The following is a 24,247-nucleotide window of genomic DNA, read 5'->3' on the forward strand; positions in this document are numbered from 1 at the left end:
TTCAGACCTGTAATTAATCCACAACACATACACACACATACACTACAAGAGCTAGAGAATCATTCACTACTATCCCCACTATACAGATAGGTTATGTCTGCACTAGCCCTTCCTGTGGATGTCATCAGTGTATTGCTCCAGTCAGGACAGCATGGATGTAGTTGTCATGTTACCAGGACCTCCACTGGTGGCTAAGTCCACAGAACACCACCTGGGACATCTTACCACTCAGACAATGTGGTAAGTGGAAGAGTTCTCTCTCCACATCAGTGTGTGTGAGCTTTGGGCCATTTATCTCACTTGTCTGGCCTTTCTGCCTCATCTTTGCAGCTGCTTTGTAGGGGTCCTGGCAGACAAAACCCTGGCCATATACTATATCAATCATCAGGGGGATGCATGCTCCTCCCTACTCTGTTAGAGCTCTGCATCTGTGGGAACTTTGCATAGCCCATCTACCCACTTGGAGGCATCTTTTCTCCCTGGGGTCCATAACCAGCTGGCAGATCGCCTCAGTAGCTGGTTCTTCCCTCACAAGTGGTCGATCTGTGTGGACGTCCTCCACTGTCTTCCAGAAGTGGGGCTTTCCTCAGCTGGATCTCTTCACATCCCAGAGCAACTGCAAGTGTCCTCTGTTCTGCTCCTTCCGTACTAGCCAAGTCATTGTCCTTGCTGTTTTCTGTCTGAAACTTCACAGCTCCCTGCAGGAGCAGCAGCTGCACTCCTGCGATGTGAGGCAGGCACTTGCCTTCCATGTCGAATGGACCAAGATCTTCTGCAAGACCTCGCATTTCTTTGTGGGTGTTGCTTATCAAATGAAGTGGCTTCTGGTTTCATCACAGTGCATCTCTTCCTGGATCACATCTTGTATACAGGCATGTTAGTACCATGGCAAGGTTATTCTGCCACCTGTTACAGTGCCCTCTATGTGAGCTCAGGCCTCTTCAACTTCCTTCCTGGCTCATGTCCCTGTCTAGGAGATCTGTCCAGCTGTCACATGGTCCTCTGTACACACTTTTTCATCTCACTATGCTATTGTGCAGCAGTCTAGACAGGACGCAACCTTCAGAGCCACTGTCCTTGAGTCAGTTATGTGTTGAGTCCTCCTGGGTTTGGCTTGTGAATTAGCTAACTTGAATAGATATGAGCAAGCACTTGAAGAAACAAAAATGGTTACTAACTGATGTGTTGCTCATATATTTGAAACCTTCCCTTCTGCTCCTCTGTCGGAGTAACCGGCAAGAAGGAACTGAGGGGCGGTCAGTCATCAGGGTCATGTATAGGGCTTCTCTCCTGTGCCACTCCAAGGGGTTCCACAGATGAACCAACAGGTAGCAGGTAAGGTAAAACTTTCTGTCAGTCTTGCATGCAGCATGCACACACCTAACTTGAATACATATGAGCAACACATGGTGAGTAACTGTTTTTTTCTTCGAGATGTATAATCCCTGTCAGATTTCGACTTGGCAACCTCCTTCCCCTCTGCTGCACACTTGTTCAGTTTGTGGTGGAGAAACAGACAGTGTATTTTGTCCACTCCGCCCTTTGTTGCCTCGGACAAAACAATGACGGAAAACAAGAGCACATGCGTGGACCCAGGGACACTACTACTTTCTAATTTTCTGGCTCTGGGTGCCTGGTGCACATGCAAAAACCCTCAGTGGAATACAGATAGGGACCACACATCTCAAAAAGATGCATAGATAGGGACCGCATATCTCCAGTTACAGGTGATAACATCTTCATTTTAATTTCCCAAGTGAGTTTCTTGCAGCGCAGGGACCATAAATCCTCTTTTAGGTTCTACCGTTACATTGTTGCTTCCCCAGTATCTCCTTCATATTTACCAGCACAGCTGCCTTACCAGATCTGGTTCTTCAGGCATGAGTGAGAGTAACGGGGTGACCATTAGTTACTATCCTTTTCCTCTCCAGTTCCTGGAGTATGTTTGCAACACACAAGAAATTCCTGCATCTGTGCAAGAGCCCCCACAAGCTCAGAGCCCCCAGCAGCCATCTGCCATACTTGTGCATAAATCCATCCCCATCCAGTCACATCTTTGTCAGAAAGAGTTTTCCTGGCAGAAGCAAGAGCTTGGAAGGAAAACGTTGACTAGGAAAGTTTAGCCAGACTCTCCAGCTGTAGTTTATTGCATCTATTTTGCTGATATCCGCCCTTTAGATAAATAGTGCTAAATTGTACACATTGTGACCCTCTTGATGTGGTTAAAAAGGGCTGCATTAGCCAAGCTAATCTAACTCCAAGAATAACCCTGGGAATTTGCATCAGCTCCAGCTTGAGTCACTCACTCTGAAGTAAAATGAGACTTATCTTCCTAGCTAAAAGTGTAGTGACAGCAAAAACGTACGCCATACAGCAGCTTTTCCCCAAACTCCTTAGAATAAAACTTCTACCCATGTCTGACCCTAGGCACCCTGATTTCTATGTAGGAGAAAACAAAATTTCCAATGCAAAAAAATCTTCTCAAATGGCAGAAAAGCAAGTTATCTAACAATCCCTAATGCCACAAACTGTTTATTTGCAAAGTTGGCTCCCTGTTGGGGAAACCTCAGATTTTTTTTTCTCCGGCACAGATGTTCCTGCTACTCTTTTGCTGTGCCATGTGCTTAGAATGCTGAAGATGTTCTTTGCAGTAGAAGAAAAGAGGGAGCCAGTGTTTAAAAAGAAAAAGTGCTTTATTTTATTTTTTGCTGTGTTTGTACAGCTTTGGGGATTTTTTTTTTTAAAGGGAAATCTGTTGAGGTAGCAAGTATTAGCGACTCTCACAGCCTAGATGGCTGGACATGTATTCTTTTTATATTAAATCCTAATTAGGTCCCCTGATTCTAGCTCTCACTATAGTTGTAAATATTTGTGTTGATTTGTGCCAGAGGAGATTCAGTTCAGGTGAAATGAGAGGGCCATACCAGATGTGCAAGGTATTCTCCCTAACCCATAGGTCAGCAACCAAAATAGCAAGATGAGCCATTTTTTTCAAAGTCGGTAAAAAAAAAATCAATAATTCAAGAGCCGCAGTGTGTGTGAATATGAGATAGTCCTTCATAAATAATATCAAATCATACTTTTTGTAAATGCTATTTTAAGAATAGCTCGCACACAATGATTTGTAATGTGCTACGTGTTTATTGCAGGACATTTACAAAGTTTTTGCATATTCTGTTTTCTCACATTACATGTGTGTGTTTGTACTACCATCTTCCTGATTTCACTCCTGAACCTTCTCTCTCTTTCTATGGAGGACATTAGAGTCTGAACACTTCTGTTTTTGTTTTGAAACTACTGTATAGCTGCTCTGATACTTTGATAAAACACTCTTCCATATAGTCACCATCCAAAAATGGCTTTCCTCATTTCATGATCTCCTGAGTTGCCACAAAACTAGCCACAGTTATGCTGCTTGGTTATTTCACCAATTTAGCAAAAGTTTTCTTACTTTGCTCTGCTTTGCGTAGCAGGTCCTCCAGATTTTTTTTTTTCTGGCATCTCCAGATGGATACTCTTTGGCAAATGTAGTGTGTTTTTTGAGAAAATACCTCTCGAGGCTGCATTTTTTGTTGTGGGTGAATTTCTCATTGCATATGTGATATATAGGGAGCACAGCCAAACTTGATATAAATGCAAAGAATTGGATCCATTCAGTTTGAAATTGTCTGTTTTCATCTTTATTTTCCTCTTTTTGAAGCCATTCCAATCCTGCATTAATTATGCTAATTTTACTGGGAGGCAGGGGGAAGAAGGAGCATAGAAGTGCAGAGGCTGTGGTACCCCAGTGTGCAAGAAGCACACGGGGAAAGTGGGCAGACAGGGGGGTCGCAGCACTTCAAGTGGATACCCTGTGGGTTGTGGGCTGTTGTGGCCCACTAAGGTGAAGAAAGACCATTCATGCAGCCCACCCACTACACGTGGTTGCCCATCCCTGTTGTAGATCATGTGAGCCTTCAGGGGTCCACAGGACACGTGTCACTCAGTGTTTTTGCGTCTTATTTTTCATTATGTGCTTGTCCTCCTCTGTAATATTCCTTTTGCCTGGACATGTGAGCAGGTCACTGAGGATTCTCCACACTAATGCAGTTTTTTTTCTCCTGCTCTTTCGCATTCGTGTTTTTCTGTCAGGGATGACACTGAAGTGAAAAACCTCTCCAAAAGGCCTAGAAATGCCTCTGTCCAGTGTGTCCATATATGAGAAGGCGGAAGTGCTCTGTCTGAGGGAACAGCCCAGTGGGAATAGCTCTGCCAAGAAGAAAGAGTCAGTGTTTTATTAAAATAATCTCTGCATTAATTTCTGAGTAACAGTTCTAGTCAGGTGGATGGTCTGTCGGGGGGAGCAGGTGGAGCCTCCATCCTCACCAGTCAGGGAGCGGAATGGGGACTGGAGAAAGTAATGAAAGACGAGTACCTAATTTTAGGACTGCAGAAAGGCCAGATTCAGACATATGTCCCAACGTGGACACAGGAACTTACCCTCCTGTTATTGGAGTGTACTGTATTTTATGCTGCAGGCTCCCTGGGATGCTGTCAGTCATTCCAGCAGTTTATCTGATTTGCCAATCCTCTGTAAATCCACAGATATTCCAAGAAATAATCCCTGCAGTTGGAGGAGGAAGGGTAGAGTGGCTGTAAGTATCCGCTAAATCTATTTCTGTTCCTGTTGCAGATGCAGCTTCTGGATAAATTTCCCATTGAAGGAGGCCAGAAAGACCCCAAGCAGAGGATCATCCCCTTTCTGCCAGGTAACACCTTAATGATGGACTTAACAGGGCAATGTAAGGAGTCCACAATCCATTCCACAACTGAATCCAATTTAGGATGTAAGCACATAGCTTATGCTGTCACTGAATCATATGTTATGTCAGCCACTTGGAGTTAGAGAGAACCACAGGGAGTGTTGGACTACGTCCACACTAGTCCCAAAGTTTGAAATGGCCATTCAAATGGCCATTTTGAAGTTTGGGGCTAGTGTAGACACAGCCTTGGTGTCTTGCAGCCTCACTAAAGAAAGCTTTTAATTTTCATTACATATCGTCTTTTTCTTATCACACGTTGCTACATGGAAGGGAATGTGTTGGCTATCTGTACAAGCACTGGGCTTCCTAGACTAGTGAGTGGGTCACAGGAGTGGTTCTCCTTCATCTCAGTGGGCTGCAAGATTGTCATAGCCAAGACAGTGTCTAGGATAGGGTAGTTTTGCTGATTGCACTTGTGCACCTTGGATTTGCCAGGTGCGCTGACTGAACCATAGTAGAGCTTTGACTGGATGAAGAGGGAGTGCGTTGCTCTTACAGTTAATGTATGCAATCAGCACACACCTCACTTCACATGCCCTTGCTTTAAGTGTGTGTCACTTTAATAATGCCAGTAGGAGAAAAACTAGGTGGACAGAAAGCAGCAGAATTTGGCAACCATGGTTTGGGCAATGGTAAACAAAATGCCTCGTGGGCCACTCATAGAACCTTGATGGACCACAAGTTGCCCACCCCTGAGCCATACATACGTGATAAGGGAATATGTATGGAGGGAAAAGGGAATGAACATAACAAGATTTTAATGATTTCGGAAAACAATCCTGCTAGGTATTTGGAAGCATTTTCTAACAGTAAGGCCCACTGGACAATGGAGTAATGTCACTGAAGTGCTATATTTAGAACAGTCTAGATAGATCTGAAAGACCAGCTGTGTACAGGCAGACTCTGATCATCAAAGGTAATAAAATTTAGTTGATAATCCTGGTGATGATGCCGAAGCTGGGATGGGATTCGCCTCTTTCTTCTGTAGTGGAAGAGGCTCTTCAGTGACAAGTGAAGAAAGAAGAAAAAGCCTATACTGGCTAGTAAACCAAGCCGATGCTATCCTGAATAGACACAGAGAGCTGAGTTATGGTGCCATTTTTTACACAATGGTTTTTCTGTCTCTTAAGGAATTAAAATACAGTAAATCTAAAATAAGGTCTATTCAGGGCCACCTGTGAAGTGAATATGGGGAATATCAATTCCATATGATACAAGACAGAGACTGAACCAAGGGAAGCTATGGGGAAGAACTGCTTACACTACGAGGTCAGGGTGAATTCCATGTGGAAAAGCACATACAACATATGTGGGCAAAACCAAATGCAAGTGCATGCTCACATATCTACAGGGCAGGCCCAGTTCGGCCTGCAGACATACCCATAGTTCTCACTGAAGCACAAGGGAGCTGTGCTTCAACATTAGAGGTCAAATTGGGTATAATGTGACAATGTACAAAGAGCCTTATTTGCAAACAGGGCAGAATAAGTGACATTTCCTGTTCTGTCAGGAAAGCTTAGCAGAGAGAGAGAGAGACCTGAAACGGTATTGCTTCCCTCTGCCTCTCTACCTCTGCTTTTATTTCAGCTCATATCCCCCGATTTCACAGTTAACAGAGTGCACCTCCCAACTCACTGCATTTCCTTCTTCCAGCCTCACCTGCTAGCCTTCCTTCACACTTCCCTGTATCACTGGACTCTCCCTCATCCATATGTGCCAGATATGTACTCTCACTTCATTCAGATCCCCACTTCCATGAGGCCCAAATGTAAACCCACCATGCCAGGAAACACTAACTCCAGGGATGGTAAATAGAATAATCACCCACTTCATCTAGGTCTCCTAATGCATCTCCTGTTGCCCATTAAAGACCACTGAGCACCACAAGTAGCTCCATTGACTTAAGCCGGACTTGTGGCAGGGATCAGCAACCCCCAGCACAGATGCCAAGGTTTGCACACTAACTGATTTTCACTGGCACTTGAGGCTCAGCCTGCCCCTCCTCCCCCATACAGCCAGCCGCTGGCTCAAAGCCATGCTACCTGTGGCTTTGCAAAAAACTAGCTAATTCTACCAAACACCACCTAAACAGTAAAGCTTTGCATCTGAATGTATTTATTAATGAAGCTGTTGTAAGTAGGACTATTAGAGACTTTGAAAGTTATCACCAGCATTTGGACCATAAATAGAGGTCAAAAGGTAAAATTTTAGCTCTCTGCCTCAGAACGGTTGTTGACCTCATGACTTAGGGTAACAACACATCCCTAACTGGGTGAGACAGTCCGAAAATATACATTTCAAGTCCCAGTTCTGGGCTGAATGACTCTGGGACAGTGTTTGTCCCAGATTCTCTGTGGCATTGTTCTGCGTCTCCCTGAGGCTCAAGGGCAGTGCCAGCCAATTGTTCAGAGGGCGATGAGGCTAAGGCCAGCTTTAGACCACCCTTCCAGATCTCCTCTCCTGCTCCTCTTTACCCCGAGGTCCTGGCCAGACCAGAAACCAAAGAAGGCAGTGATAAAAGCTGCCTATGGAGTGTGGGCTGCTGTGGGGAGCCACAAAGTCCCAGACCCTCCACCTACTGTAGGCTGCAGGACACAGACCTGGGGCTACTGTTTGGGCACTCCAGCCTCCCACCCAGAGTAAGTGGAGAATTAAGGTGTCTTGCCAGCAATCCAGGTTCTCTGCCTGGCTCTTACCACTGCCCAGCACTGATCTGACCAGGGGTGGGGGTGGGTGGAGCTCTTGGGGGAAAGAGGAAGAGTTGAGGGCAGAGCTCTTGCATAGCTCACTCTCCGGTGACTCTTAGTGAAATTAAGAACTACACACCCTCTGTCAGGGGAACAGAATCTAGAGCATAGTTTGTAAATTCTCTGGGCCAGCATACCTTATCTTTCTTTGTCTCATATGGTTGTGATTGCACCTTTGCTCCTTAACAAAGAATAAATAGCAAAGAATAAATAGTTATGGTTTTCACTCCCCACTAAGATATCAAAGAAATTGATGAATGATTATTTGTGTGAGGATTTCAGAAATACTGACCAATAAATATCATAGAATCACAGAACTGGATGGGATCTCAAGAGGTCATCAAGTCCAGTCCTCTTCATACATGTCAGGACTAAGCAGCATCTAGACTGTCCCTGACGAGTGTTTGTTTAACCTGTACTTAAAAATCTCCAAGGATGGAGATTCCACAGCTACCTAGGCAATTTATTCCAACCTGGAATAAACCAGGCTTAACCAACCTGGAAATTTTTCCTCATGTCCAACCTAAAGATCCCTTACTGCAATTTAAGACCATTGCTTCTTGTCCTACCATCAGAAGTTAAGGAGAATATGTGTCTCTCCTCCTTGTAAAAACCTTTTAGGTACTTGAAAGCTGTTACCATGTCCCCTCTTAATCTTTCCTTTCCAGGCAAAACAAACCCAATTGTTTCAGTCTTCCCTCATAGGTCATGTTTTCTAGGCCTTTAATCGCTTTGGTTACTCTTCTCTGGACCTTCTCCAATTTCTCGACATCCTTCCTAAAATATGGTGCTGAGAACTGGACACAGTACTGCAGTTGAGGCCTATTCAGTGCAGAGTGGAGTTAAAGAATTACTTCTTCTGTCTTGCTCACAACAATTCTGTTAATGCATCCCAATATTATTGCTTATTTTGTAACAGTGGCACACTGTTGACTCATATTTAGCTTGTGGACCACTATGACCCCTAGATCCATTTCTTCAGTACTCCTTCTGAGACTGTCATTTCTCATTTTGTGTGCATGAAACTGATTGTTCCTTCCTGAATGGAGTACTTTGCATTTGTCCTTATTGAACTTCATGCTTTTTGCCTCAAATAATTTCTCCGATTTGTCCAGATTATTTTGAATGACAAGGTCTAGGCCACAGTTTGTTCTTGAAGTACATGTTCAAGACCAGCTTTCTATTGTTTGACTAGGTAGATTTGGGTGTCAGTCTGAAGTTTGGATTGCTGCATTGAATTTCACAATAAAGGCAGGGCTGCAGTGGGGGGCTAAGCACATTAAAAGGTTAACTCTGCTATCAGCTATAAAAATTGGATCCCATGTCTTCCCTGAGGGGCGATAAAGTGCTGTGAAATCAGAGTCATAGTGGTGAAGTAAGGCCTATCTAGGAACATATTGCAGGCACTGATGCAATTTGAGCAGAGCAGCTACTGCCGTTGTGTGGTTTTATAGGAAAGTGGGGCCTTGAAATAGTACACTGCAAAAGCATATGCCATGAATGCTGAATCCTACAACATGTCAGCGGCCTTCATAGACCTTCTGAAAAGCTGCAGTGTGGTCAGGGCAGCATCAACTTTCCTTGTGCAACGGAGCCTTTCTTGTTCGCCTTTTAGAGCCAGAGAGAAGCAATGTTATTTTCTGGTTAGAGCATCGTACTAAAGAGTTAGGGATCTGGGTTCTTTTTCCAGATGTGCCACTGATTCACATCACGTTGCCATGCCTCCATTCTCCAGCTGTGAAATGTGAATAATCATGCTTACCTGCCCCACCTACACTAAGGTGCTATGAGATCTGCGGAGGAAAAATGCTCTGAACATAAGAATAGTTTGTTTTCCATTCACTGAGCTGACACAGATGTTAACATCTGTTTCTGCAGGTGAATTATTCATCCTGTAATTCAATGGGCATTGACCAATTTATTGAGCTTTGCCCTCAAAAAACATCGAGATGGGTACATTGGTGATTCCCAAAATTTACCTCCATTTCTTGGTGGTGGTGGTGGTGGTGGTGGTGGTGATGAGATGTTCACAAACAACCCTGACAAAGGCGTAGAGACCATCTGAACTGTCATATGATAGCATCGGCCCTTCCACTCTCCAACAATTCTATGATGTTCCTGCATTTTCCTAACAAGGGGAGAAGTTCAGGAAAACAAACTCCTTCTGTTTTGGTGTCTCGCTTGGAGATGCTGCGAGATTTGAACATGTTTCTTCTGTAGTTTTTCAAACAAGGAGCTATGTCCGTTCTGTTTTTAATATCCATTCATCCACCACCCTCATTTTTGTAGCTGCTGCTGATTCTTTCTTTAATAGTGCCAAAGCTTTGTATAGGAACAAGTTGCTCTGAAGAGTGACTCCGCTAAATGTTAAACAACATCAAACTCTGTTAATTAAACCAGCTGCTGTAATTAGAATACACGTTATTTCTACAGCCAAAGTGGCTGGTTATTGAAACAAATACCTAGCTATAAACTGTCTTAATTAAAAAGCAAGTATGAAAGAGGCTTGTATTTAAAACCTTCTTTAGGAGGACATCATGAGCCTCTTGTTTATTATGGCCTGATCGTGTATGATGCGGAGTGTTTCTTTATGCATGGTGCTGAGTGCCCTAAACTCCTGTTTGCAGTTTGAGGTTTCTTGGCATATCTCCAGATCAGGCCCTATAAGAAAGAATGCTGCACATGACAGCACAAACGCTTTGAAATGTAAATATCTGAATCTACAAGTAATGTATCGGAGGGGTAGCCGTGTTAGTCTGGATCTGTAACAGCAGCTAAGGGTCCTGTGGCACCTTATAAGCTGTGTGTACACGTGCACGCTACTTCGAAGTAGCGGCACTAACTTCGAAATAGCACCCGTCGCGGCTACACGCGTCGGGCGCTATTTCAAAGTTAACTTCGACGTTAGGCGGCGAGACGTCGAAGTCACTAACCCCATGAGGGGATCGGAATAGCGCCCTACTTCGACGTTCAACGTCGAAGTAGGGACCGTGTAGACGATCCGCGTCCCACAACGTCGAAATTGTGGGGTCCTCCATGGCAGCCATCAGCTGGGGGGTTGAGAGACGCTGTCTCTCCAGCCCATGCGGGGCTCTATGGTCACCGTGTGCAGCAGCCTTTAGCCCAGGGCTTCTGGCTGCTGCTGCTGCAGCGGGGGATTCATGCTGCATGCACAGGGTCTGCAACTCGTTGTCGGCTCTGTTTATCTTGAGCTGTTTAGTGCAAGTGTGTCTGGGAGGGGCCCTTTAAGGGAGTGGCTGGCTGTTGAGTCCGCCCTGTGACCTTGTCTGCAGCTGTGCCCGGCACCCTTATTTCGATGTGTGCTACTGTGGCGTGTAGACGTTCCCTCGCAGCGCCTATTTCGATGTGGTGCTGCGCAACGTCGATGTTGAACATCGACGTTGCCAGCCCTGGAGGATGTGTAGACGTTATTCATCGAAATAGGCTACTTCGATGTAGGCTTCACGTGTAGACGTAGCCATAGACTAACAGAAAAGGTTTAAGCATGAGCTTTCGTGAGCACAGACTCAAAGTCTCACGAAAGCTCATGCTCAAAACTTTTCTGTTAGTCTGTAAGGTGCCACAGGACCCTTCGTTGCTGTTACAAGTAATGTGTTTGTCTTTCTGTAATAACTGTATAATTTCAGGTGCAAAGAATAAAGGGATCCCTTTTCTAGGTCACTTTCCAATGGAAAAAAGCTCACAAGAGAGCGACTCACTGCATCACACCTAGCCATTTTACTACCAGTAACAGCAGAACACCCACAGTAGTTGATGATTAAGGCTGAAGTGGATGGGTAGATCGGGTTTATGTGAATCATCTGGTGCAGTTTATGGGCTAGACTTAAGGAATATTCTTTAGTGGCTAGAGCATGGGATTGGGAGTGAGGAATGTTGGATTCCGTTTTCAGCTCTAGGAGGGAGTGTACTCTATTAATGAGGGTTGTGCAGGGGTGTGGTATTCATCTGGGCTCTATTCCCAGCTTTGGGAGGCAGTGTACTCTAACTGTTAAGACTGAGGGGGCAGTTGGAAGCAGGACTGCTGATTACTGCATGCTGGTGTTATGGAATATTGTCTAGTGGCTGGAACAGGGAGTTAAGAGTCTGGGATCCTAAGTTCTGTTTCCAGATTTGGGAAGTTTTCTTTAGTAGTTAGAGGAGGAGAATGCAGATCAGGAATCCTGATCATTGGTTGTTTTTATTGCAGTATCCATTAGCGTTCCTCATTCATGTCCTCCCTAATCTTTGTTAGCTGCACTCGTCACAGTATGTCTAGCATCAGTTTAGAGATGGGACAGAGATTATCTGCTTGTTGATTGTGTCCACCCACGTGTGGATACTGGAAAAATAATACCAATGAATTCCTGCTCTGCCACTGACATGCTGTTGGAGCTCAAACAAGTCACATAATTGCCTCTACCTTGGTTTACCCATCTGTGAAGAAGGGACAAGAATTATTTCTTTCAGTTCTCAGACAGAATGAAAATCCTGTTGCTACTCCTCTTAGTTTGCTTGTCTGTAGTATTCTGTTCCATGTCCCTTTGTCTGCACAGACTGCAATTTATTTGGGTTGTTTTGACAGCCTCATTTTGCTGTGGGTTTGGCTCCTGCCACAGGAGGGTGGTGGAATGGTTCCTGATCATAGCTGGTTTGTGGAATGGCAGCTTTCTGTGTGATTTTCCATCAGCCTTACCTCAATCCCTGGGAAAATAATGGAGGGAATCCTCAAGGAATCCATTTTGGAGCACTTGGAAGAGGGGAAAGTGATCAAAAGTAGCCAACATGGATTCACCAGGGGCAAGTCCTGCCTGACTAATTTGATTAGCTACTATGATGAGGTAACAAGCTCTGTGGACATGGGGAAGTCAGTAGATGTGATATACCTTGACTTCAGCAAGGCTTTTGATACAGTCTCCCGCAACATTCTTGTCCATAAGTTAAGGAAATATGGATTGGATCCTTGGCCTATAAGATGGATAGAAAGCTGGCTTTACAGTCACTGGCTCAATATCTGGATGGTGGTCGGTTTCAAGCGAAGTGCCGTAAGGCTCGGTTCTGGGGCCGGTGTTATGCATCTTTATTAATGACCTGGATGCGGGACTGGATTGCACCCTCAGCAAGTTTGTGGGTGACACAAAACTAGGGGGAGAGGTAGATACATTGGAGGGTAGAGAGAGAATCCAGAGTGACCTGGATAAATTGGAGGACTAGGCCAAAAGAAATCTGATGCGGTTCAACAAGGAGAAGTTTAGAGTCCTGCACCTGGGGCAGAAGAATCCAAGCATTGTTACAGGCTGGGAACTGACTGGCTCGGCAGCAGTACGTGGAAGGGACCTAGGGATTATGGTGGATGAAAGGCTAGATATGAGTAAACAGTGTGCCCTTGTAGCCAAGAAGGCTAACTGCATACTAGGGTACATTAGGAGGAGCATTTCGAGCAGATCTAGAGAAGTGGTTGTTCCCCTCTATTCGGGACTGGTGAGGCCACATCTTGAATATTGTGTCCAGTTTTGGGACCTCTGGTATAAAAAGGATGTGGATTTGCCGGAGCAAGTTCAGTGGAGGGCAACAAAAATGATTAAGGGTCTGGAGCACAAGACCTATGAGGATAGGCTGAGGGATTTGGGCTTGTTTAGTTTACAGAAGAGAAGACTTAGAGGTGATTTAATAGCAGCCTTCAACTTCCTGAAGGGGCACTCTAAAGAGGAGGGTGAGAAACTGTTCTCAGTGGTGTCAGATGGCAGAAAAAGGAGTAATGATCTGAAGACGAAAAGGGAGAGCTGTAGGTTAGATATTAGGAAAAACTACTTCACCAGGAGGGTGCTGAAGCATTGGAATGCATTGCCTAGAGAAGCGGTAGATTCTCCATCCCGTGATGTTTTTAAGTCCTGACTTGACAAGGTCCTGACTGGGATGACTTAGTGGGGTTTATCCTGCTTGAAGCAGGGGGCTGGACTAGATGACCTCCTGAGGTCCCTTCCAGCCCTGTGATTCTATGATTCTATGATTTTCATTGTATCACAGTGGTGGGGAGTGTCAGTAAATACTGCTGTTTCTGAGAGTTATTAGTCTCACAAATCGCCAGTTGCAGTAGCTGCGGCACAGGGCAAGTAAAGGCCATGGAGTTAGTTATACTTATCAAGTGTGGGACCAGTGTTAATGAGGCTGATTGAGTCAGGGTGGATGTGGATTACTCTCAGCAGCTGAAGGGGAAGTGTGAATAACAAGAGAGGGGAAATTGCCTTTGTAGCAAGATAACCATTCTAAATCCTTTTTCTAAGGAAATCTAATGTAATTGTATTGTATTTGCAAATGAATTGAAGCTCTGCTGTTTCTCTTTATAGTCTGTTTTTTGTTTGTTTGTTTGATTGATAGAAGTATGGCTACATTTAAATCCATTACAGAATGTCCAGGGAGGTTAAAATGTTCTGCTACTGGTTTATGAATATTGTCTGTGTTGATGTCTGGTTAGCGTCCATTTATCCTTTGGCATACAGACTATCCGGTTTATCCAAGGTACATTGCAGAGGGGTATTGCTGGCACATGAAGGCATCGGTCATGTTAGTGGATATGCAAGTGCATGAGGCCCTGATGGCGTGGGGACGTGGTTAGGTCCTGTGATGTTGTCACTTGTATAGATATGTGGGCACAGTTGGCAATGGGGTTTGTTGCAGGGATAGGTTCCTGGGTTAGTGGGATAGTTTTCTGTGATGTGGTGTGTGGCTGCTGGTGTAGGAGAGGATTGGCCTGTATCCCACAGTCTGTGAGGATGCAAGGTGTGAATTGAGGGGTTAATTTGATCACTCCAGCAGCTCAGTTGCACATCCCTGTGCCATCAATAAAGAAGATGGTTTGGCTTTCCAATGTGCCACACCTTGTACTAGAGGTAGGCTCACACTGTCCAGATTTGTGGGGATTACAGTTCTGACCCCACGCTGCAGTTTCAAACTCTCTCTCACACACACACACAATTCCCACAAGAAAAAACTTGAGCCCAGGCTTCAAACGAGCCCTGAGCCCTCCTGTACAACACCTGAGCCCTGCCGAGACATGTAGAGGTTGTTTGTGTAAGCTTTGCCAAAAGGGAGGTGGCCCTCACCACCCTTCCTTTTCCTCCTCTTCCACATTCCCTGCTACTTGCAAAGGAAAACACACAGCTAAGGGGAACTGGCTTGTTTTAACTCCCAGGTTCCTCCCTGCTGTTGAGAAGTTGGCCCCCTCCTACCTTGCCGAACATCACAGGGAACAGGCTAGACCCTACAAAGTAGGCAAAGTGGCGGTTCAAAATACGCCCACGTATCAGTTAGGCTCCAGTCGTCTCCTCAGCAGTTCCCTGTGATTCTGTGGTGGAGTCTGCATCACAGGCATGTTATCCTTTCTCTGCATTTCTCTCTTGGCCCCTTTTAGTCCTCCTGCTAGAGCAATATTGCCAAGATGTTCCTTTGTCAGCAGTTCTGTCAAAGCAAGACTGGAAGGCCCCCACCTAAAATCCCAGATGTGTGCCTCCACCCCCAGGACCCAGTCACTCCATAACATTAAGTACATACATGTCTCATAGAGCTGGAAGGAAGCTTGAGAAGCCGTCAAGTCCAGTTCCCTACCCTCTTGACAGGACCAAGTGCCCTCCCTGACCATTTTTTTTCCAATCTATTGGCCCCAGGCCCCTAAATCCTCTTCTAAAGGCTTAAGCTCACAACACTAGGGTTACAAGACCTGTGGGAAGAGCACTGAGCTAAACCCACTGGACAGTTTTCTGGCCTCTTGAGTATCCAAGTGATCTTAGTTTAATTAGAGATGCATGGGACTAAGTCAGCTGCTATGGGGAAGCAGCAAGATCTTACTCTAGCAAGCCGTAACTAAGCAGCATAGATAGATATGATTAGGTGCATCTCTTTCCCCTCATTGGCTGTGTCTACACGTGCCCCAAACTTCGAAATGGCCATGCAAATGGCCATTTCGAAGTTTACTAATGAAGCGCTGAAATGCATATTCAGCGCTTCATCAGCATGCGGGCGGCAGCAGCGCTTTGAAATTGACGAGCCTTGCCGCCGCGTGGCACGTCCAGACGGGGCTCCTTTTCGAAAGCACGCCACCTACTTCGAAGTCCCCTTATTCCCGTGAGCTCATGGGAATAAGGGGACTTCAAAGAAGGTGGCGTCCTTTCGAAAAGGAGCCCCGTCTGGACGTGCCGCGCGGCGGCAAGGCTCGTCAATTTCGAAGCGCCGCTGCCGCCCGCATGCTAATGAAGCGCTGAATATGCATTTCAGCGCTTCATTAGTAAACTTCGAAATGGCCATTTGCATGGCCATTTCGAAGTTTGGGGCACGTGTAGACGTAACCATTGGGTGTCAGAACCCAGCCGCCCTGCTACCGGGCTCCACAGCAGCAATGTCTTAGTTTATTTTTATATTCCTTTCTCAGGTGCCGTAGAAGTTACCGAGGAAGAGACTCCTGTGCTTCTTCCCATCTATTTCTGAACCACTTTAATTAGGATCAGTTGCAGTTGGTGTGGGCTCAAATCCGCAATTCACAAAGTTGAGCCTAAGGATTAGTGTTTTGAGTCATCCATCGAGACCCTGCCTCAGACTCACAGGTGGTTCTAGGGCTCTCCCCTCACTGCTTACGCTTGAAAGTACGCCATGCCCAGTGGGGTCGAGAGCCGTGCAGGCCCTGGGGCATAGTGGTGGGGGGAGTGCCTGGTTCTGCAGCCCGGAAGAGGTGAGGCCAAGTACAGAAGGAGTGGAGCCTACAACAGTCATGGGCCCTGCACCTCCTGACACACACACCACTTGCAGTGGCGGAGCAGCACTGACAGCACAGCTGTGACTGTGGTACGCTCAGGCCTGCTGATTTCTGAAATAGGCAATGGGCTGACTTTGGGGCACAGGTAACAGAGGAGCCCCATACAGGCATGCTAAGTTAGAGCAGAGGAGCAGTAGGATGTCTGGGTCCTAGGCATCGGCAGTACATGCCTGTTTTGAGATGGATTTTTCACGAGGAGGAAGATCCCACAGGATTGTAGGATGGAGGGTGTGACAGCTCTCAGAACAGAGAGTCATCTTACCCTCTGCCTCCCGTCAGAAGAAGTCTTTGTTTTGGTAGCTGGGTGTCAGCCCTTCGGCCACTCTGCTCCAGGCTACGCCAGTCTTGCTTTTGGGCAGATTAACATTACGTACTTCCCAGTTCCTCAGTACCTTTGACTCATTCCCCAGTGACCTCTGGCCTCTGATACCGGCCACTCAGAGAAATCCCAGAATCTCTCTCCCCAAGGGAGTAGCGTATCTAAATTTACCAGTTTTATCGTAACTAGCCATTCCTGTATAACACAGCACTTGTGATCTCTTACAATAAAGCCAAACAAGATTTATTTTAGAAAAAGATTTTGCTGTAAATGAGAAAGTGGAGGAAACAAATGTTTATAATATGAAACAAAACCTGTGCCTATTCATTGAAGCAGCCCCGCCCCCACCGAGTCCATTGCAGAGCTGGCTGGCTGCACAGGAACATGAGTCTTGGCAAGTTGCAAGCGTTCTCTAGATACCTTACATGTTACTCTTTATGAATAAATATGCTGCGAGATGTTTGGTGTAGTGAGAGTGCCAGGGCTGAGGGGAAAGTTGTTTGCAAAGAACAGGGAAATCTTTGGTATGGGGTCACTGCCACAGAGAGGGACCCTCTCTTTAAAACATCAAGTGAGTATCAGGTTTGAACCTCTGAAGGGCGAGGGCATCCCCTCAGTAAATGGCAGACTGGTACTGCCCAAAGAAAAGGAATACACAGTGAATAACTAGCTGTCCCAATCTGCTGGCTTGGGGAGTCCAACCAGTGGCACTTCTACAGGGAATTCTCCCCAATCCCAGGATGCAGTGAAAACTCCTAAGCTGGCTTGGAGAGCTTTCTGGTCTCTATATGGAGATAGCCATGGAGAAGAATATAAAGACCAGGGAGAAGGCTGAGATTATCAACAGAGCCCAAAGAAGTTAGGCACCCATGTGTTATCTAGTGCCATTGTGATGTGGGCTCCTAAGTCCTCCAAGCCCAATTGAAAATCCCCATCTTTTCCCCTCCTTCCTCTCTCCTCATCATTTCCGCTTTGCGCAGTGAAATGCACTTACAGTAACCAGTATGGTTAACACTCAAGTCCAATGAGTGAGAGAGGGGAAAAAACCCTACACCTTAATTGCAGTACATGATTCAGAAGGCTCGTCATGTCTGGGAGGGTGGAGAAAGGTGTGACTGTGGCAGCAAATGAGAAGTTGATTTGCACACCTCCCAAACAGTTGGATCTGGTGAATAATGGCATAGGCGGAGTATGTCTGCTGCAAAGTGTGGTAACTCCCTGTTTTGAACAATGCAAAAGTAGCTTGAATAAGCACTAATAAACATTGTGTGAGAACTTTTCTTGACTCAATTTCGGCAATTTATTCACAGGCTGCAGCAGAAAAGTAGATCTGCCAATGAATTGCATCCCAGGTGGCTATACTTGTTTTCTTTCAATAATGGTTTTTATATGGGGAAGAGGAAGCTGAGATAAAAATCTTGAGTGGGTTTGCGGCTGCAGCAGGATTTAATACATGGTGAATACCAGCTGTTTCTCTCTGTTACTTATTAAGTGTCATAGTCCTGTTATGGAGCATTATTTTCAGGCAGTTTGAGACGTTATTTTGATATGCAAATGAAAATGACATGAGGTTATCCTAATGACTAGAATTATGGTCATGTTTGGTTGCTGTGGGGCATATTCTGATCTCATGCTGATGTAACTCTGGACAAATCCAGTAAAAATAGAACCTGCCCTTTTATAATTTGCTAAATGTTGCGGAATTTGAGTTTTGCATTGCCTTGGAAACATTGTCTGCATTCCTTCTTCACATTGTACTGGAACAAAATACCCATTGCTTTCAGTAAAAGTTGTGAATGAAAAGGACTCTTAGAAATTACAAAAGGAGACTCAATTGAGTTGTCTTACTGAAGGGTCTTTTCATAGCTTAAAGGGTCAATGTCAGGTTAATATTTAAAAATAAAAATATTTATGTTTTAATAATAAATCCTGGACTATTTAATATACTGAACGTATTTTAAAAAAACAGATTTACTCTTCCCATTGATTGTTTACTTCTTTGTATTTCACTGGGTCTGAGTACTGAAATAAATTAGTTAGTTTCACTTCTGTTAAACGCACTTTAACTTCCTGGTTCTCATGCAATAGCAGTGCATTCCAGACACTGCAGAGGAATTTTTAAGCAGCTGGAAAACACTTGTTTTCACTGAAATGTAAAGTAATAAAAAAAACTAGCATAAAATATCTATTGAGATTAGATGGTCATATCTTCTCTGTGTGTGCGTGTTTAAAATAACGTATGGGCCTAAATCAATCTAAATAGCATTCTGTAATGTGTACATATTACTCCCATTGACATTGTTTATGGTCTCTTTTCAATAGATGTGTATCAATTTTGTGGTTTGCATTCTTTCTGAGATGTAAATTTCTAATATTAATTATATACTTTTTCTGTATTAGAAAGTCTTGCTCGATATTGGGAGACTTCAAGTGCTAGTTTTCTTACAATCCAATGAAGTGTGTTGTTATATTCGTTTTCTGGAGAACTACAGGTTTCAAAGTGCCTGTGTGATAAAGTAGGTATTTTTTTTTTTTGTTTTTTTTTTTCCTTGTTAAGAAACTATTGTGGAAAATTCATCTCCTGTTTTCTCTAATGAGAGTAGAATGGATTTCCTGTCTGTTCTGAGCTTGAAGGCAAAGCAAAGAATGTTGGGAGGAAATTACCATTATTTAGTGAAACAGACTGTAGAATTGCTGATCTGAAAAGAAAAAAAAAATCATTCATTCCAGACTTAGTGGAGGTATTTTTAGGTCTTGAGTCCTTAATAGTTGAAAGGCAAAGTAATTGTGATATGAAGTCATGTGATGCCTTTGGCTAGTTATTGAGGGACCTGCAAAAATAGCTTTCAGATGGCAGCTCCTTCCTTTCTGAAGGGAAAGATGTGTCTCGGCAATCTGAATTCTAATTAGTACTATGTAATGGATAGGGCAACCATATCTCCCTGTCCCAAATATGGGACAAGGAGATATGGTGGGGGAGGGGCAGCTGCTTCTAGCTCCACCAAACCCCAGGGAGCTGGGAAGGAGGCAGCAGCCCCCGGCGCTCCTCGGGAGCCCTGGGGAAGCGGCAGCCCCCAGCGTGACCCAGGAAAGCAGCAGCTGCTGGCCCTCCCTGGGAGCCGTGGGGAAGCAGCAGCCTCCAGCACTCCTCAGGAGCCCAGGGAAGTGGCTGCTGCCAGTGCTCCCCAAGCCCTGGGAAAGCAGCAGGGATGCAGCAGCTGCCCTCACTCCCACCACATACCTGAGGTTTGGGGAAGTGACTCCTTCCAGCAACTGGCCTGCACAGCTGCTGGCGGAAAAGGCAATGGAGGGAAGGGCCCAAATACAGGACAATTAGTCCCTTTTAAAAAATAAGTAGGGACGTCTTTTTGGCATCCCAGATATAGGACTGTCCCGCCAAATACAGGGCAAATGGTCACCCTTATAATGGAATAACATACGAGAGTATTCTGCTTTCAGTACTGATCCTGTTTCAAAAAAGTAGTTAAACCTTCCAGAGGCTTCAAACGTAGTAGGCTCACAAGAAAGAATTGGTAAGAAACTTTGTTTTTATCTTGCAGGTAAGATCCTGCCATGTATTGCAAGCAGGTAGGCGACTGTTCCCACATGGAGCTTGTAGGGCTCTATGCCAGTCCTACAATTTGCTCACTTGCAACCAGTTGCTGGAGCAGGGCCTAATTTTAAAAATGATTTATTGACGTTTTCAGATTTTACCTATTAGTTGTTCTAGTTTTAAAAAGCCTCAGCTGTTTGAGACAGTTCCTCAGCTGGGCTCACCCAGCTCAGCTGCCTCACATCAGGGGAGTTCTGCTGCCCATTAACACCAGCTGATGATCTGGACCCTACATCTTCATTTAAATCTTTCTTGCAAGCCTGTGCTGTTCTGATCCTCTCTGAATTTTTGTTGTGTTTAACTTCAAAATTTCAGCACTTCCTCTAATCCTCTTTTTTGAGACACGTTTCAAATTCTGTCATCATCAACCTAGCAGAGCAGAATGGGTTTATCATTTTAGGCTGAGAACAGCTTTATGTAGGGTCCAGTTGATAATACTCTGGTTAGTCATATATATGTAATGTTTTGGGGAGGAATGGCTTATTTATAATACACCGCAGCTCCCTTAAATTTGTGGGCAGGATACTAGCTGTGGATCTGTACACTCAGTGAGTTTGTGTCAGGGTGGGAGTATGAATTTATCCTGAACTAGGCTGCTGTGGACTACCTGTTCATGTGGACCCTTCTAGCAGGCACTAACGAGTTCTTAGTGTGCTTAGATGTAGGCCTGTTTCAGTGCAGACTAGATCAAAGTGCACTAAAGATCTGTCAGTGCACATCAAGGTCCACATGAGGTAAATTCGTGCCTCAGCTCGCCAAGAAATCAATGTTTGTGTAGACAAGCCCTTGAATGTCCTATGCCTTGGGTCTGAATTTCTCTTACATTGCCACAGCAATGCAGGTTTTGTTCCCTAAGAAAAGTTTTGCAGAAAGAGCAGTGCCCTTAGAATACTTACCTTAGGTTTGCACCTGTACATTATACACAGGCTGAGTACTGCTGGGTGTGCAGACACTGAACAGGATACATATCTTTGCTAGACCATTTCGGTCTCATGCTCAAAGAAGTTTGTGATCACCAAACCATAGTTTTGAGGAGAAAGAAACAATTAAAAAATCTTTTTAAAAAATTAAGAAGCCAATAGGATTTTCTTAATTCTTGGAATTAATGAGATCCAGGACTGAAAAGGCAAGGGGAGTAATTTCTAATTTATTTAAGTTGCCTAGATTGCTTAGGGACATCCATATATTTTTAAACTCAGAAGCAGGGTTGGATTTTAATTCATTTGTTTAAAGGCATCATGAGAACAGAATTACAGACATGAAAGCAGGCTGAACTGCATCAGGATCCTCACTTCCCCAGGCAGCCCTCCCAGAGATGCCTGTCTTCTGCTATCTTTACTTACTAAAAATCTCTCTGAAAGTGTGTAATCTAACATGGATAGTGTGCTGCCAGGCCACGGGCTCAGGCATGAAACCCTCAGAATGGTTGTTTTGTGGGAGGGTTTTATCTTTATCTCTGAGTTCAAAGATCTCCTCCATAGTAACCTTCTTCTACAGTCCCTCAAGTGCTGAGCCATGTGGCTGAGTACTATTGCAGTATCACAGGTATATTTTGTGTGCTTGCTTTACTCTACTAAATTTTTAAAAAAATCTGTCTACAGTGTTTGAAAACTCTGCACATTTTATTTGTCAGTAAATCAGTGTGGAGGATCTAGCACAGAGGTTGGGAGCACATGCTACTGGCTGCATGGAGGTGGGATATCACCCTGCAGCTCTGCCCCAGCCCCCAGGACAGGAACGTGGCAGTGAAGCTGCTCTTAACCCTGGCACAGCCTGCTTCAGAAACACCCACAGCAGGCTCACCAGGTGCAGGCAGGCAGGCAAGCTCAGCCTGGCAGGGTCTGAGCATGGAGGGATTTAGTGTAGGAAGCCCAGGTGTGGAGCATCTGATGCAGCTTCCAAATAGAGCAGAATTGTCCCCAGTGGTGTATTCAGAAATATTTTGGCCATAAGGGATCATTATAATTATCTAGTCTGATCTCCAGCATAGCAGAGGTTACTCAGATAGCGTGTATTCAGACTTCCTCTTACCAAAAGAACTGTGCTGTGGATTAACAATCATTTTCACTACATCTCCACATAGCCAGCCTTTAGCCAAAGAACAGGGGAAGAGATACACACTTGAAAAATACCAGAACTTCCTGGCCATCAGTACAGAGAGGAGGCTATGGTAAGCACAAGCAGGGGAGTGTCCCTAGGCTGTATGCTTGCCCATAAGTTAAGGAAGTATGGATTGTATACATGGACTATAAGATAGATAGAAAGCTGGCTTGATGGTTGGGCCCAACAGGTCGATGGCTCGATATCTGGATGGCTGTTGGTTTAAAGTGGAGTGCCCCAAGGCTTGGTTCTGGGGCCAGTGTTGTTCAACATCTTTATTAATGACCTGGATGAAGGACTGGATTGCACCCTCAGCAAGTTTGTGGATGACACCAAGCAAGGGGGGAAGGTAAGTACGTTGGAGGATAGAGGTAGGATCCAGAGTGACCTGGATAAATTGGAGGACTAGGCCAAAAGAAATCTGATGCGGTTCAACAAGGAGAAGTGTCAAGTCCTGCACTTGGCATGGAAGAATCGCAAGCATTGTTATAAGCTGGGGACCGACTGGCTAAGAAGCTGTACAGCAGGAAGGGACCTAGGGATCATGGTGGATGAAAGGCTGGATATGAGTAAACAGTGTGCCCTTGTAACCAAGGCTAACAGCATATTGGGATGCGTTAGGAGGACAATTTCAAGCAGATTTAGAGAAGTTGTTCCTCTCTGTTCTGCACTGGTGAGGCCACATCTGGAGTATTGTATCCAGTTTTGGGGCCCCCCAGTATATAAAGGATGTGGATGTGCTGGACCAGGTTCAGCAGAGAGCAATGAAAATGATGAAGGGGCTGGAGCACATGACCTATGAGGAGAGACTGAGGGATATGGGCTTGTTTAGTTTGCAAAAGAGAAGACAGAAGGGTGATTTAATAGCAGCCTTCAACTTCCTGAAAGGGAACTCTAAAGAGGATGAAGAGAAACTGTTCTCAGTGGTGACAGATGGCAGAACAAGGTACAATGGTCTGAAGTTACAGAAGGAGAGAAACAGGTTTGATGTTAGGAAAAACTGCTTCACCAGGAGGATCGTGAGGCACTGGAATGCGTTACCTAGAGAGGTGGTGGGCTCTCCATCCCTAGAGGTTTTTAAGTCCTGGCTTGACAAAGTCCTGACTGGGATGACTTAGTTGGGGTTGATCCTGCTTGAAGCAGGGGGCTGGACTCAAAGACCTCCTGCAGTCCCTTCCAGCTCTATGATTCTATAATTCTATGAAAGTTAACTCAAATCTTTGAGGACTGGTATCAGAGGAGGAGTGCAGAACAAGGGAACATCAGTCCCTAAATCAGCCTTGATGGAAGGACTTGGGAGTGTCCTATAACACTGTGCCACTCACTGACTCTCTTGCCATTCAACCTTAGTGACTTTTCTCCCACTCACAGGTTACAGACCACTTTGGGAATGGTGTTGGAGCAAGAAGTGGGTGAGTGGGTTTGGGAGTAATAAGTAGAGTAGACGCATTCAGTCACAGCTAGATGTAGCCAAGAGTGTTAAGGTGCCAGCTAGCAGGGAGCTTATTTCCTGAGTTATGAAAAGAGCTGAGCTATGACATGTTAAGAAAGGGAAAGAAGTTTGTCTGGGGAAAGGAACGGAAGGAAGGTCCCAGCTACATAAATATTTACTTTAGTACAATGTCACCTCCTCCTCCTCCAATTTGCCAGGGGTTAACTCAGGATCTGTCAGGCTTCCTGGAGAATAAGGAGGCTAAAATGGAATAGAGTCCTGTCCTAGCAGGAGGTCTCTGTTTACAGGGAAAGTGTGGTTCTCCCATCCCTGCTTCCCTACTGTTTCTCTGCTTCCCTGGTGCTCTGAAGAATTGAGGTAACACTCTAAAGGACACAACTGGGCAATGGGAGAGAAATGACAAGAATGGT

The 24,247-nt window shown here is 45.0% G+C and overlaps 1 protein-coding gene across 2 annotated transcripts in view; it reads left to right on the forward strand.

The window, feature by feature from the left end:
• SH3PXD2A (SH3 and PX domains 2A) overlaps positions 1-24,247 on the forward strand; it is a 465,726-nt gene that overhangs the window by 148,321 nt on the left and 293,158 nt on the right. For both annotated transcript variants that reach the window (XM_074999223.1, XM_074999224.1), the window contains exon 3: positions 4,673-4,748. In XM_074999223.1, the coding sequence (XP_074855324.1) occupies positions 4,673-4,748 (76 nt within the window). The remainder of the gene's footprint in view (positions 1-4,672; positions 4,749-24,247) is intronic.

This window comes from Carettochelys insculpta, chromosome 7 (assembly GCF_033958435.1).
Source record: "Carettochelys insculpta isolate YL-2023 chromosome 7, ASM3395843v1, whole genome shotgun sequence".
Lineage (NCBI taxonomy): Eukaryota > Metazoa > Chordata > Testudines > Carettochelyidae > Carettochelys > Carettochelys insculpta.